A 20001-nucleotide genomic window follows, 5' to 3' on the forward strand; every position below is an offset into this window, starting at 1 on the left:
TATAAGAAAAATACAACAAATGCCAGGATTCCACCATGTGGAACTAATATATCATTTCTTCATTTTATACTCCCTTTACTGTAATCCCTAGTTTTGTCATACCCACAAATCTGAGTTCCATTCTGTTCTAATACTTCTGCCTATATTTCTCCCTGATTCTTGAACATCTGACCCTTGATGCTAACCAGCTGAAATATTGAAAAATTACAATTATGTTAAAAGACCTGGAAAACACGACAAAATCCTGCTCTGAATAATGAGGGGCCAATATTCAGGGTGGTTTCTGCTTATTTAAACCATGATGAGCAGGCCAGGAGTCAATTATGCAGCACTTCGACAGACGGTACTGCTGAATATTGGCTCTGACTATTACTGTACTTTCCGTGGAATGTCTTGACAAATTTGTGTCTTGTAAGTGTGCTGAAAGATGAAAAAGGTTGAAAATCACTGCTTGTAGGAGGAATGAGGGTCCACAAAGAAACCTACTAGAGACTGTAAGTGTTGGAAACTATTGTTTCTACTCTACCTCTGTCTGTATATAGTTGATACTGAGAATTGTCCTACACTTTTGCCAAAAGAATCAAAGTTTAAGTAAACCTTTAATTCAGAACTTAAATTTTGGCCAGAACTGACTTATTGTGTGAAAAAGGAGTGCAGAGTGGGTGGATTTTCAATGTCAGTGGCTTCCCAGTGCAAGTTGGTTCCAGCCCTGACCTCCCTACAAACTAATATTTTACTAACCGTAACCCACCTGATGTTCACTGGACAAAATAGGGTTACACATACTAGGACAAGGGTCCTGGACTTTAGTACAGTGATGAGTGAAAGTGTGGAGAAATCTTCATCAGAAATCCATGACCAAAATACAAAAGACCTGTGGCCAGTAATAAAAGTGTATAGAGTAGGCAACAAATCTATGTGGAAGATAAATACACCAGGAGAAAAAGAAAAAAAGACCAATATGGTTCTCCAAAGAATTAGCAGAAAGGATAAAGCAAAAAGACTAACAATTAGAAAATTAAAAAAAAAAAAACCCTTAGGAGGAGAAAGAAGGCCCAATGTATTCTCACATGTGGGAATCTGTAGCTACCAAACTCACCAAAACAAGGTTAGGACAATAGGATTCCAAATGTCAGTCCTCAAAGTCAGTAAACCTGAAAATATAGCCAGCTAGTTGTGAAAGTGCAGCCTGGAACAGAACAAAAATGGGCCTAGGGGTGGAGTTGGATTCTACATACCAAACAAATTCTGCAGGACTGTCTGACCGAAACGGCTATCACATAGGGTATCCTGCTGAAGGCAGTAGTGTGATGTGAATGTGTGGACTGAAGACCACGCCACAGTCTTGCATATCTCCTCAATAGAGGCTGATCTCAAGTGCTCTGATGTTATGAGCCATGACATGACCCTCAAGAGTCAGCCCAGCCTGGGCATAAGTGAAGGAGATGCAATCCGCAAGCCAGTTGGAAAGAATGTGTTTGCCGATGGCTACTCCCATTCTTTTTGGGTCAAGAGAAAGAAAAGTTGGGTTGGGTGTACTATGGGCTTTAGTCCAAATAGAAGGCTAAGGCTCGCTTGCAGTCTAAGGTATGTAGTGTGCTTTTGCCAGGATGGGCACGAGGTTTGGGGGAAAATGTTGGCAGAATAATTGACTGGTTAAGATGGAAATCTGGCATCATGTTAGGAAGGAATTTTGTGTGCGTGTGAAGAACTACTCTGTTGTGATGAAACTTAATATAAGATGGATCAGCTACTAGGGCCTGAAGCTCACTGACTCTGTGAGCTGAAGTGACCATCACCAAAAATACAACTTTCCAGGTCAGATACTTCTGATGACAGGAGTCCCAGGAATCCAGAGGTTCAAATGAGCTTTTATCAGCTGGGTGAAAACAATGTTGAGATCCTATGACATGGTAAGAGATTTGACTGGGGTCTTTGTCAACAGCAAACCTCTCATGAATTGAACTAGAGCCTGTACAGAGATGGGATTACCCCCTCCCCCCCAGGTGATTGCACTGAGGTGTATCCTTACAGAGTTGGTTTTCAAACCAGATTCAGAGAGTTGCAGGAGGTATTCAAGCAGTTTTGTGTAAGGCACGTATGAGGATCTTTGCCCTCACACCAGAAGGCAAACCTCCTAAATTTAAAAGAATGCCATTTTTTAGTGGACTCTTTCCTGGAAGATTCTGGAGTCACACTCAGGCATGTTTAAGGACTGAAATTCTATGCTCTCAACATCCAGGCCATGAGGGCCAGGGACTGCAGGTTGTGGTGCACAAGAAACCTCTCGTTCTACCTGATGAGAGTTGGAACACATTCCAATCTCCCTGGTTCTTTAGAGGACAACTCCAGAAGAAGAGGGAACCAGATCTGCCTCAGCCAGAATCGGGTGATTAGGATCATTGTTCCCTGACTTTGCTTGAGTTTCAGCAAAGTTTTCTCTATGAGAGGTATGGGAGGATACGCATGCAGAAGATCCTTCTCCTGATGGAGGAGAAAGGCATCTGACATTAGTCCACCATGTGATCTGGGTCTTGAAGAAAACTGAGGGACTTTGTTGTTGTGATGAGTAGCATAAAGATCCACCGAGGGAGTGCCCTACTCTCGGAAGACCACTCGTGAACTTGCGTCACCCAGCTCAGTCTGTCTGCCAGGCTGTTCTCCTTGCCGGCCAGGTACGTGACCCACAGAACTATCCCGTGAAGGATGGCCCACTGTCACATCCCCACCACTTCCTGACACAAGGGGTAAGATACTGTACCCCCCTGCATGTTCACATAGGACAACACAATCTGGTTGTTGGTTATGAATGAGAACAATGGCCCGACCATGTTCCTTGGGTGTGAAGTCCATCTACATGAGCTCTCCATATGAGATTGGATGCATCCGTTGTCAACACCTGTTGAGGAGGTGGAATTTGAAATGGGAGTCCCATGGTCAAATTCGACCTAATTGTCCTCTAGAATTGGGAGTGAACTAGCGCTGGAGGGACTCGAATGACATCTACTAGGATTCCCATAGTTTGAGACCAGTGGGAGGCCAGAGTCAATTGGGCCCCTCTCAAATGGAGGTGAGCCATGGGAGTGATGTGCATATTGGAGGCCATGTGGCCTAACAGTCTCAACATCTACTGAACTGTGACCTGCTTGCTAATGTGGAATTGCGAGGTGAGCATCACCAAGTCATCCGCTTTCACTTGCGGTAGGAAAGCCTGAGCTTGCACTGTATCGAGCAGGGCTCCTATGAATTACAATTTCTGTACAGGTAGCAGGTGGGATTTGGAGTTGTTTATAATGAATCATAGTAGCTCTAGCACCTGAATAGTTTTCTGCACAGATGCCTATACCCTTTCTTCTGACATGCTTTTGACCAGCCAATTGTCCAGGTAGGGAAACAGACTCCCAGTCTGCATAGTGATGCTGTGACTACTGCTAGGTACTTGGTAAAAACTCGGGATCTGACGCAAGGCCAAAGGCAGAATGCGGTTCTGGTAGTGGCGTTTCCCTACTCAAAATCTTAGATACTTCTTGTGACTGGAAAGTATCAAAATGTAGATAAAGGCATCCTTTTAGTCCAGAGAGCATAGCCAATCTTTCCTGAATCATGAGGAGAGGAGTACCTAGGGACATCATCTTGAATTTTTCTTTGACCAGGAATTTGTTTAGGGCCCTTAGCGGTGACATTTCTAGCATATTTGACATCCAGGGCTGATCATTTTTAACACCCCCCTCCTTTATATAAAAATTTATTTTTAGTAATATTCCACAGCTCACACAACAAGGGTGTACAAAGGAAAAGGCAGCTTCTTAAACACTGCAGTGAGCACTAGAACATCAATACACCCATTGTAAAACTAAACAAGCCAGATTAGTACAGATTGATTCCGGACAGTTAATGCCAGCAGAATCCTTCACCTCAGTCGCACATGGACAGACCATCATGCGATACAAAATAGGGAGCCACAAAAAAACATTCAGAAAAAGTCTGAAACAGAGACACCTAAGAAAGCCAGACTTTTTAAGCAAATCAGATACTGGTAAATAAGAAACAGAAATGTGTTTTCTCCTGTATTGTGTAAAATACATAGAAAAAAATGTACATTTCACAAAGCAAGCACATCTCCATCCTTAAAAAGTATTAAATAAAAATATTTTTTTTTCTTTTCTACCATTGAGCATTTTATTTTTCTAATTGGGCTGGTCCCAATCTCTTCCACTTTCATGTTTCAGTCTTCTCCTACATTCTTTTCCAGGTTGGCTTTACCATTTCATCTCTCGCCTCGTCTTCTTCTTTTCCTTCTCTACATCTGTCTGGAACTGATCTTTCATTTTATGTTTCTTTCCTGTTTTTCTCTTCTCTGCATTTATCTCTTTCCTCTCACCCTCCAGTGGTTCCCAGACATGGTCCTGGAGGCACCCCAGCCAATCAGGTTTTTAGGATATCCACAATAAATATTCATGAGAGAAATTTTCATGAAGTGGGAGCAATGCATGCAGATTTCTCTCAAGAATATTCATTGTGGATATTGTGAAAACCTGACTGGCTGGGGTGCCTCCAGGACCAGGTTTGGGAACTGCTGCTTTAGTCCTTAGTCTCCATTTCATTTCTCATCTACTTACTGGCTTTTACTATCTACCTCTCATTCCCTCTCCCATTACCCCTCTGTTTCTCCCTTCTCCAGTCTCCCAAACCCCCTCCCCCATCTTTCACCCACTTTCTTAGTCCCCCATTGCCATCCTCTGTATGCACCATTTTAGCCCTCATCTATCCTCCATTGCATCTCATCACCCTATCAGTCCCAGCTCCATCACTGTCTCTCCTTCCTTCCTTTGCCTTCAAGGCCATTCTTATATCTCTTACCCTATACCTCATGTCCCATTGCTTCTATTTCACCATCTTTTTAACCCCATTTCCATCCTCACTCAACCCCTTCAGAGATCCATCCCTTTCCTCACAAACCCCTCCCCAGTACCCCCATCCCTTTTCAATGTCTCTCATCCCCTCTCCCAGGTCATTCACATTATATCTCAGTCTTTCTCCACGTCATCTCATTCTCTTGCCCCTCATCTCTTATCCCTCATTTCACACCCTCACTCATTCTCCCAACCCACTCATACCTAAAACTGCCAAGAATTCACTATCCCTTCAAATTCCCACTCTATCTGTCCTATCCATAAGTCCCTACTCTTTCCCCAACACTCTCCCATTCAGTCACCAAATTCCAGTCATTTGCTCTGTTCTTTTCCTTCATCCCACCCCACATCTTCTGAGCTGTCCTTCCCCCTTAGTCATCTTCTGCTCTATTCCTCTTCTCTCCCCCCTCACTCCTAGTCCCATACAGTTTCTGCTCTGTTCCCCTTCCCCTCCCCTCCACCCACACCTCTTAGCCCCATCTTCTACTTTGTCCCCCTCCTAAGTACATAAGTATTGCCATAGTGGGACAGACGACAGACCGAAGGTTCATCAAGCCCAGTATCCTGTTTCCAACAGTGGCCAATCCAGGTCTCAAGTACCTGGCAAGATCCCAAAACAGTACAATACATTTTATGCTGCTTCTAGAAATAAGCAGTAGATTTCCCCCCAAGTCCATTTTAATAATGGTCTATGGACTTTTCCTTCTCCCACTCACACACCCATCTATCCCCATCCACCCATGCTCCCTTGCTCCATCAACCTTCTGCTTCATTCCCATCTCCTCCACCCACTTTCCCATCTATCTTCTGCTCCATTCCCCTCCACTGCCCTCCTCTCCACCCACACCTCCAGCCTTATTCATCTTCTGCTTCTACCCCCCCACCCACACATACATACACACACCCTAGTCCCATCTATTTTCTACTTTCCAGAACTATTTGACTTTTTTCTGTCTCCATGTCCACCATCATTTCCTCGGTCTTCCTATCTCTCCTGTCCATCACCTCCCCTCTGTGTCTGTGCCCCTATTCCCCCTATGTTCAACATCTGCCCTTTGTGTCCCCATCCCTACCCTGTCCCTATGTTCCTCCCCCTTCTTTTCCCTTTTCTCCAGCACTCCCAGCCCTGGATCAACATCTCTCCCCCACCCCATCTCCATGGTACTGCATCTTGCTCTCCCCAACCCCAGATCCAGCATTTTTCCCAATCTCTCCTCCCCCATGTGTCCCATCTTTCTCCCCCTATGGGTCCAGTTTCTTTCCCCCTCTTCCCCAACTCCTCATCCTTACTTTTGCTTTCCCCTCCCCTTCCCCTGTAGTCTGGCATCTCCCTACCCTCGTGATGTGGCATCATTTTTACCCTTTTCTCCTCCCCATATGTGGGTGCAACATCTCTATCTCCTTCCATATCCCTGCCAGTATCATTCTCCCTCTTCTCTCCACACCCACTGCGCTGCAGGCCTCCAAACTTCCAGGCCAACTGCAGCGTCAGCAAAGTAAGCACTGGCTTTGGTCTGCCCCGGATGCCTTCTCTATACAGCAACTTCCTGTTCCCATGTAGGTGGGACGCTGTACAGAGAAGACTTCCAGGGCAGGCCGAAGGCAGCATTTACGTTGCTGATGCCGGTGGCCTGGAAGTTTGGAGGCCTACAGTGTAGGGGGGGGGGGGTGGAGAGAGGAGGGAGAGTGATACTTGCAGGCCCTGAGGAGGTATGGAAGGAGAGAGAAAGGTGCCACACCACTCGGGGGGGGGGGGGGGGGTGCAGAAGAAAATGAGGTGGCAAACCATTTCCCTCAAAGTACGCCCATGGCAGTACCCTCTTATGATCTGCACCTGAACTGGGCTGCCACCACCGCCCCGCCCTTGATACGCCACTGCCCTTTAGGTGGAACGATCTTTTTGGGTACATGGAGTTACATTGTATAGAATCCATTCCTTTCTTCCCCTGGTGGCACAGGTTGAACTGCATTGGCCTCGAGAAGGGGGTAAATTTCCTCTTCAAGTACCTGCTTATGCTGAGAGCTGATGAACAATGCTCTCAGTGGGTAATTTGCTGATATCCGTCACCATTGCAGAGCGTAACCGAGACTGACTGTTTGAAGAACCCACCGGTTGGAGGTTAGAAAGGGCCATCTTTGATGGAAAGAATTTAGTCTCCCTCTCACCGGAAGTTCATTCAGGACAGTTATTTGGACTGCGGCTAAGATATCCTGGAGTGAGTCAAAATCTCGTCCCCTGCTGTGACTGGGGAGCTGGTTAAAACTTTTGAGCCCTAGCCTGATGTGGATGGGACCATTGGGGCAGGGTCTGCTGGGATGAATGGGACGGTGGCTGAAACCTACATCATTGATAGTAGTAGAGTCTGCATCTCAACCTGCTTGGAAACTACTACTACTACTACTGTTTATCATTTCTATAGTGCTACAAGGCATACGCAGCGCTGTACACCATACACAAAAACAGTCCCTGCTCAAAGAGCTTACAATCTAACCTCATAGTAAAGGACAGTGTAGCTGGAGCTGCCATGGGATGGACTGAATGGTGTCAGTATGTTTCTTAATGAGATTGGCGATCTCCTCCACCTTGTCTCCAAAAAAGATTATCTCCTCAGCAGGGAACATCTACTAACCTCTCTTTAACTGTTGGTTCCAGGTCAGAGGCATGTAGCCATGAGAGTCTACTCATTCCCACACCCATGGCAGAGGGTCTGAATGCAAGGTGAAAAGTATTGTAGGTGCCTCTGGCCAGATACATCCTGCACGCTAGCTGCTTTTTGACCAACTGGCAAAGCACTAAGGCCTACTCCTGAGGGAGAGAGTCCATGAGACTAAGTGCACTGTGAACCAGGGGCTTCAAGTAGATGCTCATGTGGCGTTGGTAAGTCTGGATGCAGGCAATAAGCATAAAGGCCTTATAAAACTTTCTCTCAAATGAGTCCAGAGCCCAAGCCTCTCTACCTGGGGGTGCCAAGGCATGAGCCCTGGAGCTTCTGGCCCACTTGAGAGCAGACTTGACCACCAGAGAGTGGTGTGGCAATTGCACCCTCTTGAATCTGGGAGCTTTTTAGATGCAAAACTGTGTAGCCAGCTTTTTCGGTATAACCTGCACTGAGAGGAGAGATTCCCAGTTCCTCAGCACTGCATCGTTTAGGATAAGGTGTAATGGAACTGTGTCTCCCCTCCCTGGAAGGAGATTCATAATCCAAGACATCTCAGCTCTGGGCTGCTCATCTGTTTCCAACTTTAATGGGATGGGCAAAGCCATCGTCACAAAACCAATGAACGAGAGATTCTCAAGTGGAGATTTGTACCTCTCCTGTGGTGGGGAAGGTTCAGAAGGGATACCATAAGACTCCTCTTCCATGACGTAATGGGGATCCTCATCCGACTCCCATGAACGGTCGAGTTAAGACTCCTCTCAGTACTCAGGATGATCTGTTTGAGCCTATGCCTGCCTCAGCTCAGTGGTACCATGCCCATGCCCCGGACAGCATCAAGTAGAGCCTTACCTTTAGATCCCAGGGAAGTTTCCTTTCCTGATGTTGAGGGTGGTGCTGCATGGACCTCAGGAAGGAGCTGAGGCTGAACTGTAACAGGCACAAGCACCCTTGATGCCTGAGTGGAGTGCTGCTGGAACATCTGTGCCAGCTCTTCCCTGAGCACCCTCAGGTACAGTTCATCAAGAGGAGACATCGGAAAAGGCTGGGGAGCCGGGTCAGAAACAGCCTGAAGAGTAGTTGGTGTTGTGCTGGAAGTGGGAATCATACTGCCCATAGACTGGTGCACCGGCATCTCCACTAAAGAGGGGGATCGATCCTCCCAGTGCCAATCCTGGCAACTCTGATGCCTTGGCACTGCCTGCACCATACTTCGATGAGTGCTGATGGTTCTTTGGCTTCCCTCAACCCATGGCATTTCCTGCCTGACTTTGGGCATTTTCTTTTGTCATGGTGTGATTGTAAATAAGTTGTCTATGTACTTCTTACTATTTGAACACTGTGTGGGGCCTTAGCAAAGCAGAACAACTCTTCTGAGTTGGCTCTGGCAGCAGGTCTCTGTAGAAGGTAAATGGTGGATTTACAAAAATCCAGCTAGGAAAACAAACCTTGAGGATGAATGGTGGAAGCTAACTGGTAGGAGAGGAGGGTGGGGATTTAGAATGGTTTGGGTGGTCTTGGGGGAGAATATATATTGGGGAACAGGAGTATGTGGGGAAACGTACTGAGGAAAAAAAAGTGCTGGAAGGAGAGTGTGTTGGGGGATATAGACTGAGAGGGAGAGATAAGAGCGTGTAGAAAGAGAAATGAGCTGAAGTGAGACATAATATAGGAGTCAGACATTGTTTTAGTTACACATGTTGCTTTGAGTGCTCATGAAGGGCATCATTATAGGATGGCTTCCTCTGGGTCACCTGCATCATTAGAGGGTGAAACCCTCCCTTGTCCAGGATGCCGGCTGCTTTATCCAGAACACTTCCTGCTCTCACAGTGGAAATCCGTTACAGTTGTCTCTGCTTGAAAAATAGTGGAGATCTCTGCTAAGAAGAATAAAGTTTGATCTCCTTCAAGTGGTTAAGTTTGTATGGATGACAGTTTTAGAGATATCTTAGCAGAGGAGATGGTAGTGAAGGCAAGAAGAAGTGACGGCCAGAGCTAGAAGAGGGTAGGTAGCTAAGCTAGTATGACTCATAAGTGGAAGGTAGCCTTAGCTAGAGCAGCTTATACAGAGGGTCTGCTGGGAACACTGGCTGGACCAAACAGTCCTTATCTGCCAACATCTATTTTACTATGGGGCTCATTTTCAAAGCACTTAGACTTCCAAAGTTACATAGAGGAGCATTTTCAATATGACATCTAAATCCAACTTCGGACGTTTTGCTGAAAACGTCCAAAAATCAAGTAGTGAAAATGACCATTTTAAAACCAGAAAAATGACTATCTTTTTTTCTTTGAAAATGACCATTTCCTAGATATTGTTGTGCTTAGTACGTCTATCTTTTTGGACCATTTAAAAAAAAAAAAAAAAAGTCAGAGTGAAAAACGCACAAAATCAAGCCATTAGGTCTTAGGAGGAGCCTGCTTTCCTAGTAGGCTGGCCACACAGACATCCCAGCAGAGCAGTGGGGCACCCCAGGGGGCACAATAGTGAACTTCACATAAAAGGTCCTAGGTACACATCTCACCATTACCCCTTTGTATTGTATGGTGAGCCCTTCAAAACCTATGAAAAACCTACTGTACACAACTATACACCAGTACAATAGCTCTTATGGCTGCAGGTGTCACCTATATGTGGGTACAGTAGGTTTTTTTTTTTTTTGGGGGGGGGGGTTGGGGGGCACTTTCTACCACTTGTGTAATAGTTATGGGTCTGGGTCACCTTCTCTACAGTGCGCACTGCACCAACCACTAGGCTATTCCAGGAACCTGCTTGCTGCTCTGATAGGACTGGCCATAACATCTGAAGCTGTCATAGAGGCTGGTATATACTGTTTCATTTACATCTTTGCAGGGTGGAAGGGGGTCAGTGACCACTGAAGGAGTAAGGAAGTGTCATTCCTTTATTCCTGCAGTGGTTATCTGGTAATATTTGGCAGATAAACGTCCAAGTGTTAGGAATGGCCAGATCCTACCCTTAACATGCCCCTGACACAACCCCTGGTGATCTGAACGCTCTTCTGATGGACTTCATAGAAAAATGTCTAAAAATTGGTTTTGAAAATACCAATTTGGACATTTTTTTTGTTACATTTGTATCCCGCGCTTTCCCACTCATGGCAGGCTCAATGCGGCTTACATGGGGCAATGGAGGGTTAAGTGACTTGCCCAGAGTCACAAGGAGCTGCCTGTGCCTGAAGTGGGAATCGAACTCAGTTCCTCAGTTCCCCATGACTAAAGTCCACCACCCTAACCACTAGGCCACTCCTAGAGAAAAACACCCAAATGCAGATTTATGCCACTTTTTGGATGTTTGTCTTTTTTGGAATTGAGCCCCATAGTAACCTATGTAACTTTGTAAGTTTAAGTGCTTTGAACATACACCTCCACATATCCTTTGTATTGTCTTGAAATTCTTCTCATCAGTGCTTCTAAATGATAGGAACTCAAGTAGTTACAATCATGCTTCCTGCTCTTTGCTCAATATTAGATAACAGTCAGTGTTGTTAGTCAATATTTATTTTCTTTTCCACTTTAAATGCCATATTTATTGGGTAAAGAACAAGCAAGAAAAATTACAAAAATCAGTTTGCTTTCAGGATTTTGAAATGGCACATCTTTCACCCAGGGATTTAATTTCCTGCAAATTCTGGAAAAACAAGCTAGCAGAACTGATGGACAGCACTGTTCGGCCCCCATTCCTTTGTCTCAACCATGTGGAGAAGTGGAGTGGCCACTTCTGGAAGTAGCTATTGTAACGAAATGCCTGAGTGCTAAACCTAGCACCCACATGGAGTTAACCCTGTGGCCACCTGGAGGGTCTGTCTCTGCACTGCCCAGGCCCATTCACACCTGCACATGTGCATCCACAGTCTCCCACCCGCAAGTTATTTTCCTGGTAGTTTCTAAGGACACTAGGGCCACAATCCCAGTGGTCCCACAGTTCCTAGAAAACACCCACAGACCGAGAACACAAACCACCAGGATTCTTAGTCAGTCCAAGATAACAGAGCTACTAAACTAATAGGTTTATTATCAGAAAAAGGTATTATAGTGAACAGTAAAAAGGTGTAAACAGCAAACCGTAGCAGGTAAAAATAACAGGAATGAACATTAAAACTAAGTAAATACTGTCTTACTACCTAAGTAGTACCTGGGGAGTTCAGGAAAAATAACTGCTCATAGGGTTTGAACAGGGTCTCAGGTCAGAGATTTTCACTCTCCAAACTCCTACTCTGAGATTGGTGAATCCCAGCATATTCTAGCTGGATCTTGCACTTCAGGGCCAGTCAGAGCCCAGGGCATTAACACTGAGTGTATTTGGCCAATAGCACTGCAGGTTACTTTCCCTCAGGGTTTTTCCTCTCTTCCTGTGGAAAATATGCTGAAAAGAAAACAGCTGCAGCTTTAAAGCAGAGGACAGGCACTACTTGCTGGCCAGTTAAGGGAAATGCACTGAGGGAGGAAAAGATGGCATACAGCAACATAATAAATAATGGGTCCTTTTTTAAGGCGCAGGAGGGCTAACGCGCAGGTAGTGCACACCAAATTGGCACTACCGCCGGGCTAGTGCATGCGCCCGGTGGTAATTGTAAGTTTGGTGTGCATCAAATCCCACAGTAAAATATAATTTTCTATTTTATACCATGGGGGGCATTCCCAGCAGTAATCATCAGTTGGCGCAAGCTGCGTAGTTTACGCGTGGGTAGTGTGTGAGCCCTTACTGCTAAGTCAATGGGTGGCAGTAAGGCAGTAAGGGCTCAGGCCATAAATAGGCACACACTAGTTTTAATTTCAGCACATACCCATTTCCCAGCCCATTAAGAAAAGCCTTTTTTTCCAGCCACTGTAAAACATGGCCCAGCGTAAGTCCAAAACATATGTCCACCCTACTGCAGGACACTTTCACCACAGCCATCACAAGCTTTTTATGGGATTGGATGGTCAAAGGTGCTCACCAAGTAACATGAGCAGGATGTGCAGTTGCTCATGCCTTTCTTTTTGCTTCTGTCAAATTATATCTGTAGCTGCATCTTCCCCCTCCCCCCCTTACTAGTGATGTTTGCCAACAGACCAGTGGTGTAGCTGAATATATGGTTTAGGGGGCCTGAGCCCACAGTGGGTGGACCCATGATTTCATCTTTGTCCCTCATCTCATTGTCCCCCCTCAAAACTAAAACCAGAAATGCCTGAGCCCACCAAGGCCCATCTAGTGGCGTAGGAAGGGGGGGGGGCGGTGGGGCGGTCCGCCTCGGGTGCACGCCGCTGGGGGGGTGTCGGCTCCGCTGGTTCACTGCTCTCTCTGCCCCGAAACAGGTTACTTCCTGTTCCGGGGCAGAGAGAGCAGGGAACCAGCGGAGCGACGCAGCTCCCAGCGACGTTCACTCGGGGCAGAGCGGCTCTCCCGCCTGTCCCCTTTGGTAAGAATGCGTTTGGGGGGGGGAGGGTGCGTGCGTGTGCCGAGGAGGGGTGCACCGTGCTGCACCCGGGGGGGGGGGGGTGGGTGCGCAGCGGCGAACCGCCCTGGGTGTCAGCCGCCCTCACTACGGGACTGAGCTATGCCACTGCAACCTATTGGCTAATCACAATTTGGTGCTAATTTTAGAAGCACTATTCTGGTTTTAGATGTGCATAAACCAGCAGGTAGGCATTTATATTGCATAAATATCTAAATCCTAATTTTACTAAGCTGGGATATGCATGTCTAAAACTGAAAAACATGCATCTGGCAAGGGGGCACAATCTGGGACTAGGGAAGGCCAAAATAAATGAAATGTGTATCCCCCATTTCAGAAAGGATTTACACCTGCTACCTGGGACATCTGGGGTTCAGAACAGTGTTTCCATTAAGCAACACTTCACTGGAGGGATTAGGGGACATTGCCTCCTTAATCCCCAAATCCCTGAGTGATTGATTTCTCTCCCCCCCCACCCCCCAAAGCAAAAATGGCAAATGATTCTAGGTTCTGTGCAATTTGGGGTCTCTTTCCTGCCCCAAACAGGTCACTAGACCACCAGGGCAATACAGTAAGGGGAGGGAAGGATAGGACAGCCCTAGGCCCGCCTGCCTGCCTGTCCATTTGCCCGCAAATCCGGACAAATGGGCAGGCTGGCAAAACTTGCCTGGTTGCCCAGCTGTGTCCTCAAAAAGAGGACATGTCCAGGTAAAACCAGACGTACAGTAACCCTATGTTAATTCAGTTATACAAATTACTCCAAATGCATCTGAGCAGCCAAGCCAAATATATTAGAATGGGAGCCCCTCAGGATATCTGTATCTTTGGAAGAGGTCCCCCCCCTCCACCAGTATGCTATCTGCTTTGTCTAGCAATGATCTTGGCTTTCATACTGAAACATGTTTTGCTAATCTGATCCCACTAGAAAAGTAGTGAAGATTACTGCTTTAACCATTAGGTTGCTCCTCCACTCTGTCTTGATGTGTAGGACTCTTTTCCTAGATGGTGCTGAGAATGCTTCTTCTACAGCATCCTCCATCCTTGTCACCACAAGGAGCAAGAATTTGATCATGAAACTGAACCTGGATCTTCTGTGTAATGCTCTTGGCACATGGAGCAAGCCTGACATGGATAAAGTAAACTAGAACAACATGGATGCTGAAAGCGTCACAGGACCTAGTCAACTCATGGTTACAGCCATGACCCATGAAAGACTTGGCTAAGAGCACAGTGAATCAGCCTTTTTTCTCCCTCAGCATTGATAGGACAGGGCTGATGAAGTACCCTGAAATCCAGGACCAGGCAGGACTGCTATTGTGGAACACTTAGCTGAAGTGAGCACTTCTTGGTTAAATTGTAGATTATTGCTAGCAGCTCCTGACTGCTCAGTAATAAATTATAAAATAAATACCTGTTGATAGGAGTACTTCAAGATAGTATAAATACAACAGGTCTAAAAAGTGTGCAATCCTATTGCTTGTGTTTCTTTTTCAAGGACTCAACAGGAACCACCACCTTTCTGGGCTTCACTTCGGCAGGTTGTGTAGTTTTCCAGGGAAATAAACGAATTCATTTGCTAAAATGGTAAGTTCTAGTTTTCAGTTAATTCAGAGGCCTTTGTGGAAGTCAGCTTCTTTTTCTTTTCTACTCTCCAATCCAGTTTTGAATAGGAAAGAATGCACATTACATTTATATGTTGCATAGAATCCAGCTGTATTATTCCATTTTCTGCAGAAGAGTTGTGTTTAAAGAGAGCTGTTCTCTGCACAGGGGCATACTGACACTGGTTGGGGCCCCTGAGCAATAAGGATGGTCGGGCTCCAGCCACCGTCCCACTGCTGCACGCCCTCCCACCGCAATTGCTGCCCCTCTCCCACACAAGTGGGTCCTACCTTGAAGGGCCCTGGTGGTCTAGTGGCTTCCTCAGGGGCAACCAGGCAGGAAAGAATCCCACTCTTTCCTGCCTGCTGCTGCTGCTACTGTGCCCGGAGCCAGCGCCAGCGTGCTTTCAAAATGGTTACCAAGATTTCCTACGGCAGTCTCGCGAGTCTTGTGAGACTGCCGCAGGAAGTCTCGGCAGCCATTTTTAAAACACGCCAACCCCGGGAACATTAGCAGCAGTGGGCAGGAAAGAGTGGGATACTGTCCGGTTGCCCAAAAGGTCAGTCCAACCTGGCTCTGCACCACTCAAACTGAGGGGAGATATGCTATAAAATACTGATTGCAGTGGAACAAGGATTAAGGGGCACACAATGAAGCTACAACAGTAGGTAGTAAATTTAAAACAAATAGGAGAAAATATTTCTTCACTCACATGTAATTAGACTGGAATTTGTTGCCAGAGAATGTGGTAAAAGCAATTAGCTTAGCAGGGTTTAAAAAAAGGTTTGGAGAAGTTCCTACAAGAAAAGTCCATAAGCCATTATTAAAATGGACTTGGGAAAATCCACTGCTTATTCCTGGGACCAGCGACAAAAAAATCTGTTTTTTCTCCTTTGGGATCTTGCCAGGTACTTGTGACCTGGATTGGCCACTATTGGAAACATGATACTGGGCTTGATAGACCTTTGGTCAGATCCAGTATGGCGATGCTTATGTCCTTGTTTCAGAATCACACCTCAAGATATTGTGTTCTGTATCTTTAATTCTGTGTCACTGTTTTTATAATTTTTCAATTTTCTCCCCCTCAGTACCCCTAAATCTTTAGAAATGGCTAACCTTGGAATAGTGATACAAGTTACCTCATACATAATGGATCTGATTTGAACCTGACATGTATGTATGATAGTTAGCAGATCAAATAATTTGTAAAACTCTGGGAGATAGGCAGATTATAAAGATAGAGACTAATTGCAGTAGCATTTTTATTTGACATGGAGTGAATATTAATTGTGATGGGGGACCTTGTGTTCCAGCTCAGAAGCAGAGAAAAGGAATGCCCTTCTTCACCAAAAATCCCAGTCCATATATGGGGTCCAGGGTGGATTAGCTGGACCAGGGGGAATAAAACCTCAGATCAAGGGACAAGGCCATATGGTCCATGTGAAATAGATAAAGAAGAGGAATGCTTTGCACCTGGGGGTGGGGTGGGGAAGAAGCACCTACCAGGGCATACTGGTTGCAGGAAGCTGGGAGTTCCCAAGGAATTCAGAAAGTTCAAAATCCTCCTACCTAGTGAGAGAGCTAGGAAAGGGGAACTAATCATATGGAACTAAGCAAGAGGGCTTTTTTTTTTTTTTTTTTTTACCAAGTTTTCGTTAGCCAATTGGGGAGGCAATTGGCTGATAAAGCAAGTGGGCGGTGGCCTTTCCTCCCTTTCCTTTCTCCAAATTCCTAGAAAGGAAAAGGGTTTTGCCAAGGGAGAATTTTGCCTTGGTTTCTTTTGAACTACATGTTGCAATTTGTGGGGCGCTAAAAATATCTATCTAGCTATCTATCTATATGAATATATATTCTTAGTGCCCCACCTATAACTTTATTTTCCTGAAAGTGCTTGGACTAGGAAATTGTATTAGTCTAGGAAATTATAAAGTCCTTCTTTCTGGAAAAGATATCCAAAAGACTGCATGGAATATTTATTTTTCTTTGTTCCTTTTTTGTTCTTTGACTGGAACCTAATTTGTATGTGCTAGTCCTGTTGGGGGGAGTACTAACCTAATTTGCATATGCAGGGACTGCTGCTTAATGAACTATGACAAATCTGTGAGTTAAGCATTTAAAGCAAAAACACCATAAGACTTTAGGGATACAGAAAAAAACTCAGTGAAAGATTTGTTTATGAAACCCTTGTCCTAAGGGGAATATAAACTGATTTCTTAATGTTGGCTCACCCTGAGCTTATCAGAACAGGATAAGAGTGGAGTTTTCTCATATTAACATAGGAGATGATGGCAGACGAAGACCTGGGTGGTCCATCCCAAAAAAATAAACTCAGCATAAGGTATGATGTGATACTACATATGCATATTTGATCTTGATATGTCCTTGTCATTTTCAGGGCACAGACCATAAAAGTATGCCCAGCACTGGCCTTGTTTCTCTAACTACTGAAGCTATCATTGAAACCCCACTCCAGCCCATTCAAATCTATCAAGCCACAATCAAGGCATAGACCATAGAAGTCTGCCTGGTCCTGGCCTTGCTTCCCAATTACTAGAACACTGCTAAGCTTGTTTGGCTCCATTATTTCCATACAGGATTCCTCTTTGTTTATCCAGTGCATTTTTGCATTCCGTTACTGTTTTCAACTCCATCACTTCCTGCAGGAGGGAATTTCAGGTATCTACCACCTTCTCAATGAAAAAGTACTTCCTGATGTTATTCATGGGTCGGCCCTCCTGCAACCTAAATTCATGTCCTCTAGTTCTACCACCTTTCTGTCTCTGGAAAAGATTGGGTTGTAGATTAATAGTTTTCAAATATTTGAATATCTGTATCATATTATCCCATGTCTTCTTTCCTCCAGGCATACATCTTCAGGCCATGAAGTCTCTCCTCATATGTCTTGTGGTGTACACCCCATACCATTTTCATTGCTTTTCTCTGAACTGCTTCAAGTCTTTTTATGTGTTTAGCAAGATAGGGCCTCCAAAACTGAACATAATACTCCAAATGGGGCCTCACCAACAACTTGTACAGAGGCATAAATACCTCCTTTCTTCTGCTGGTTATACTCTTCACTATACCACCCAGCATCCTTCTGGCCGTTGCCACCATCACATTGTTTCATCACCTTGAAATCCTCCGACACCATAACCCCAAGGTTCCTCTCCTGAGCTGTGCTTATCAATCTCTCACCTCCTATCTGGTACATCGCCTTTGGATTTTTGCACCTCTGGTGCATCACTCTGCATTTCTTCGCATTAAATTTTAACTGCCATACCTTTGACCATTCTTCTAATTTTTGGAGAGCTCATGGTTTCTTCTCTGTCTGGGGTATCAACTCTGTGACTTTTTTCTTGGAGTCAGCACCCAAGAAAAAGATCTAGGTGTCATTGTAGACAATACACTGAAATCTTTGTCCCAGTGTGTGGCAGTGGCCAAAAAAGCAAACAGGATGCTAGGAATTATTAGGAAAGCAATGGTAAATAAGAACAAGAATATTATAATGCCTCTACATCGTTCATGGTTTGACCTGATCTTGAGTATTGCATTCAGTTCTGGTTGCCATATCTCAAAAAAGATATAGCAAAATTAGAAAAGATTCAAAGAAGAGCGACCAAAACGATAAAGGGGATGGAATTCCTCTCATATGAGGAAAGGCTAAAGAAGTTAAGGCTCTTCAGTTTGGAAAAGAGATGGTTGAAGGGAGATATGATTGATGTCTACAAAATCTTGAGTGGTATAGAATGAGTAGAAGTGAATCAATTTTTTATTCTTTCAAAAAGTTCAAAGACTAGGGGATACTAAATGAAGTTTCATTGAGATACTTTTAAAACAAATAGGAGGAAATATTTTTTCCCTCAACGAATAGTTAAGCTCTGGAATTCTTTGCCAGAGGATATAGTAACAGTGGTTAGTGTATCTGGGTTTAAAAACGTTTTGGACAAGTTCCTGGATGAAAAGTCCATAGTTTGCTATAGAGACAGTCATTGGAAAGCCACTGCTTGCTCTGGGATTGGTAGCATGGAGTGTTGCTGCTATTTGGGTTTCTGCCAGGTACTTGTGACCTGGATACTGGGCTAGATGGACCATTGGTCTGACCCAGTATGGCTATTCTTATGTTCGTGTCATCCACAAAAAGGCAAACCTTTCCTTCTAACCCTTCAGGAGTGTTTCTCATAAATATATTAAACAGAATTGGCCCCAGTACTGACTCCTGAGGCACTCCACTACTCACTTTCATTTCCTCCGAGCAAATTCCATTTACCACAACCCTCTGTCACCTATCAGTCAACCAGTTTCCAATCTTGGTCACTATTTTGGGTCCCAGGTTCAGCCCTTTCAGTTTATTCATGAGTCTTCTGTGAGGAACTGTATCAAAGGCTTTGCTGAAATCCAAGTACATTACATCTAGCACATGTATTTTATCTAGTTCTTTGGTCTCCCAGTCAAAGAAATTGATCAGATTCATTTGGCATAATTTTCGTTTGGTAAAACCACGTTGCTTCGGATCCTGCAGTCTGTTGGATTCTAGAATGTTAATTATTTTTTCCTTTAGAAGTGACTCCATTATTTTTCCTACCATCAACGTGAGGCTCAGAGGCACAGCCAGGTTTTGACGTCAAGGGGAGCAGACTTTTCTAAAATAGGTCTCAGTCAGTGTCAGCCAGGCAGTGGGCTGATGTTTTTGCTCAGGTGCGGTGGCTGTGGCCAGCAATTTTATTTATTTATTTATTTATGCATTCATTCATACTTGTATCCCACAATTATCCCAAAACAAGTTTTGGTTCAATGTGCCTTACATTTAACAGTTATCATAGATTACATTGATTCAGTTACATTTACAAGGTTGTATGATGCTGTGTTTTACAGTGGTTGACAAGATAACTATTAATGCGTATGGAGCACTCATTGGATTTCTTGAGAAAAGCATGTGTTAATACTTTTCTTAAATGAAAGGATGCATTACAGTTAGAGGTTGTGTTGTGTATTGTTGTTCCAGAGTGATTAGTGCATATTTTACTCATACTATTTCCTGAAGAGGTAGGTCTTTAGGTGTTTTCTGGAGGTAGTTTGTGATACTACTTATGACTATGGGAAGTGAGTTCCACCATTTTGAGCCGAGGTAGCTAAATCCTGCTGTGTAGGTGGACTTGTATACTATGTTTTTGCAGTAGGGCAGATGAAGTAGTAGGCAGCCTCTGGTTATTGGGTTTGCATTTTTTGGTGATAGTTTGATCATTTGTAGCATGTAGTCCGGTGACATGCCAAACAGTATTTTGAAGATGATTGTACTAGTTTTGAAAAATAGTCTGGCCATGATCAGGAGCCTATCGATCTCATTTTCGAAAGAGAAGGACATCCATCTTTTGA

The 20001-nt window shown here is 44.7% G+C and overlaps 1 protein-coding gene across 2 annotated transcripts in view; it reads left to right on the forward strand.

Moving 5' to 3' along the window:
• The window catches only part of FRMD3 (FERM domain containing 3), a 396218-nt gene that overhangs the window by 319258 nt on the left and 56959 nt on the right, over positions 1-20001 (forward strand). For both annotated transcript variants that reach the window (XM_030193696.1, XM_030193697.1), the window contains exon 8: positions 14522-14610. In XM_030193696.1, the coding sequence (XP_030049556.1) occupies positions 14522-14610 (89 nt within the window). The remainder of the gene's footprint in view (positions 1-14521; positions 14611-20001) is intronic.

This window comes from Microcaecilia unicolor, chromosome 2, assembly GCF_901765095.1.
Source record: "Microcaecilia unicolor chromosome 2, aMicUni1.1, whole genome shotgun sequence".
NCBI lineage: Eukaryota > Metazoa > Chordata > Amphibia > Gymnophiona > Siphonopidae > Microcaecilia > Microcaecilia unicolor.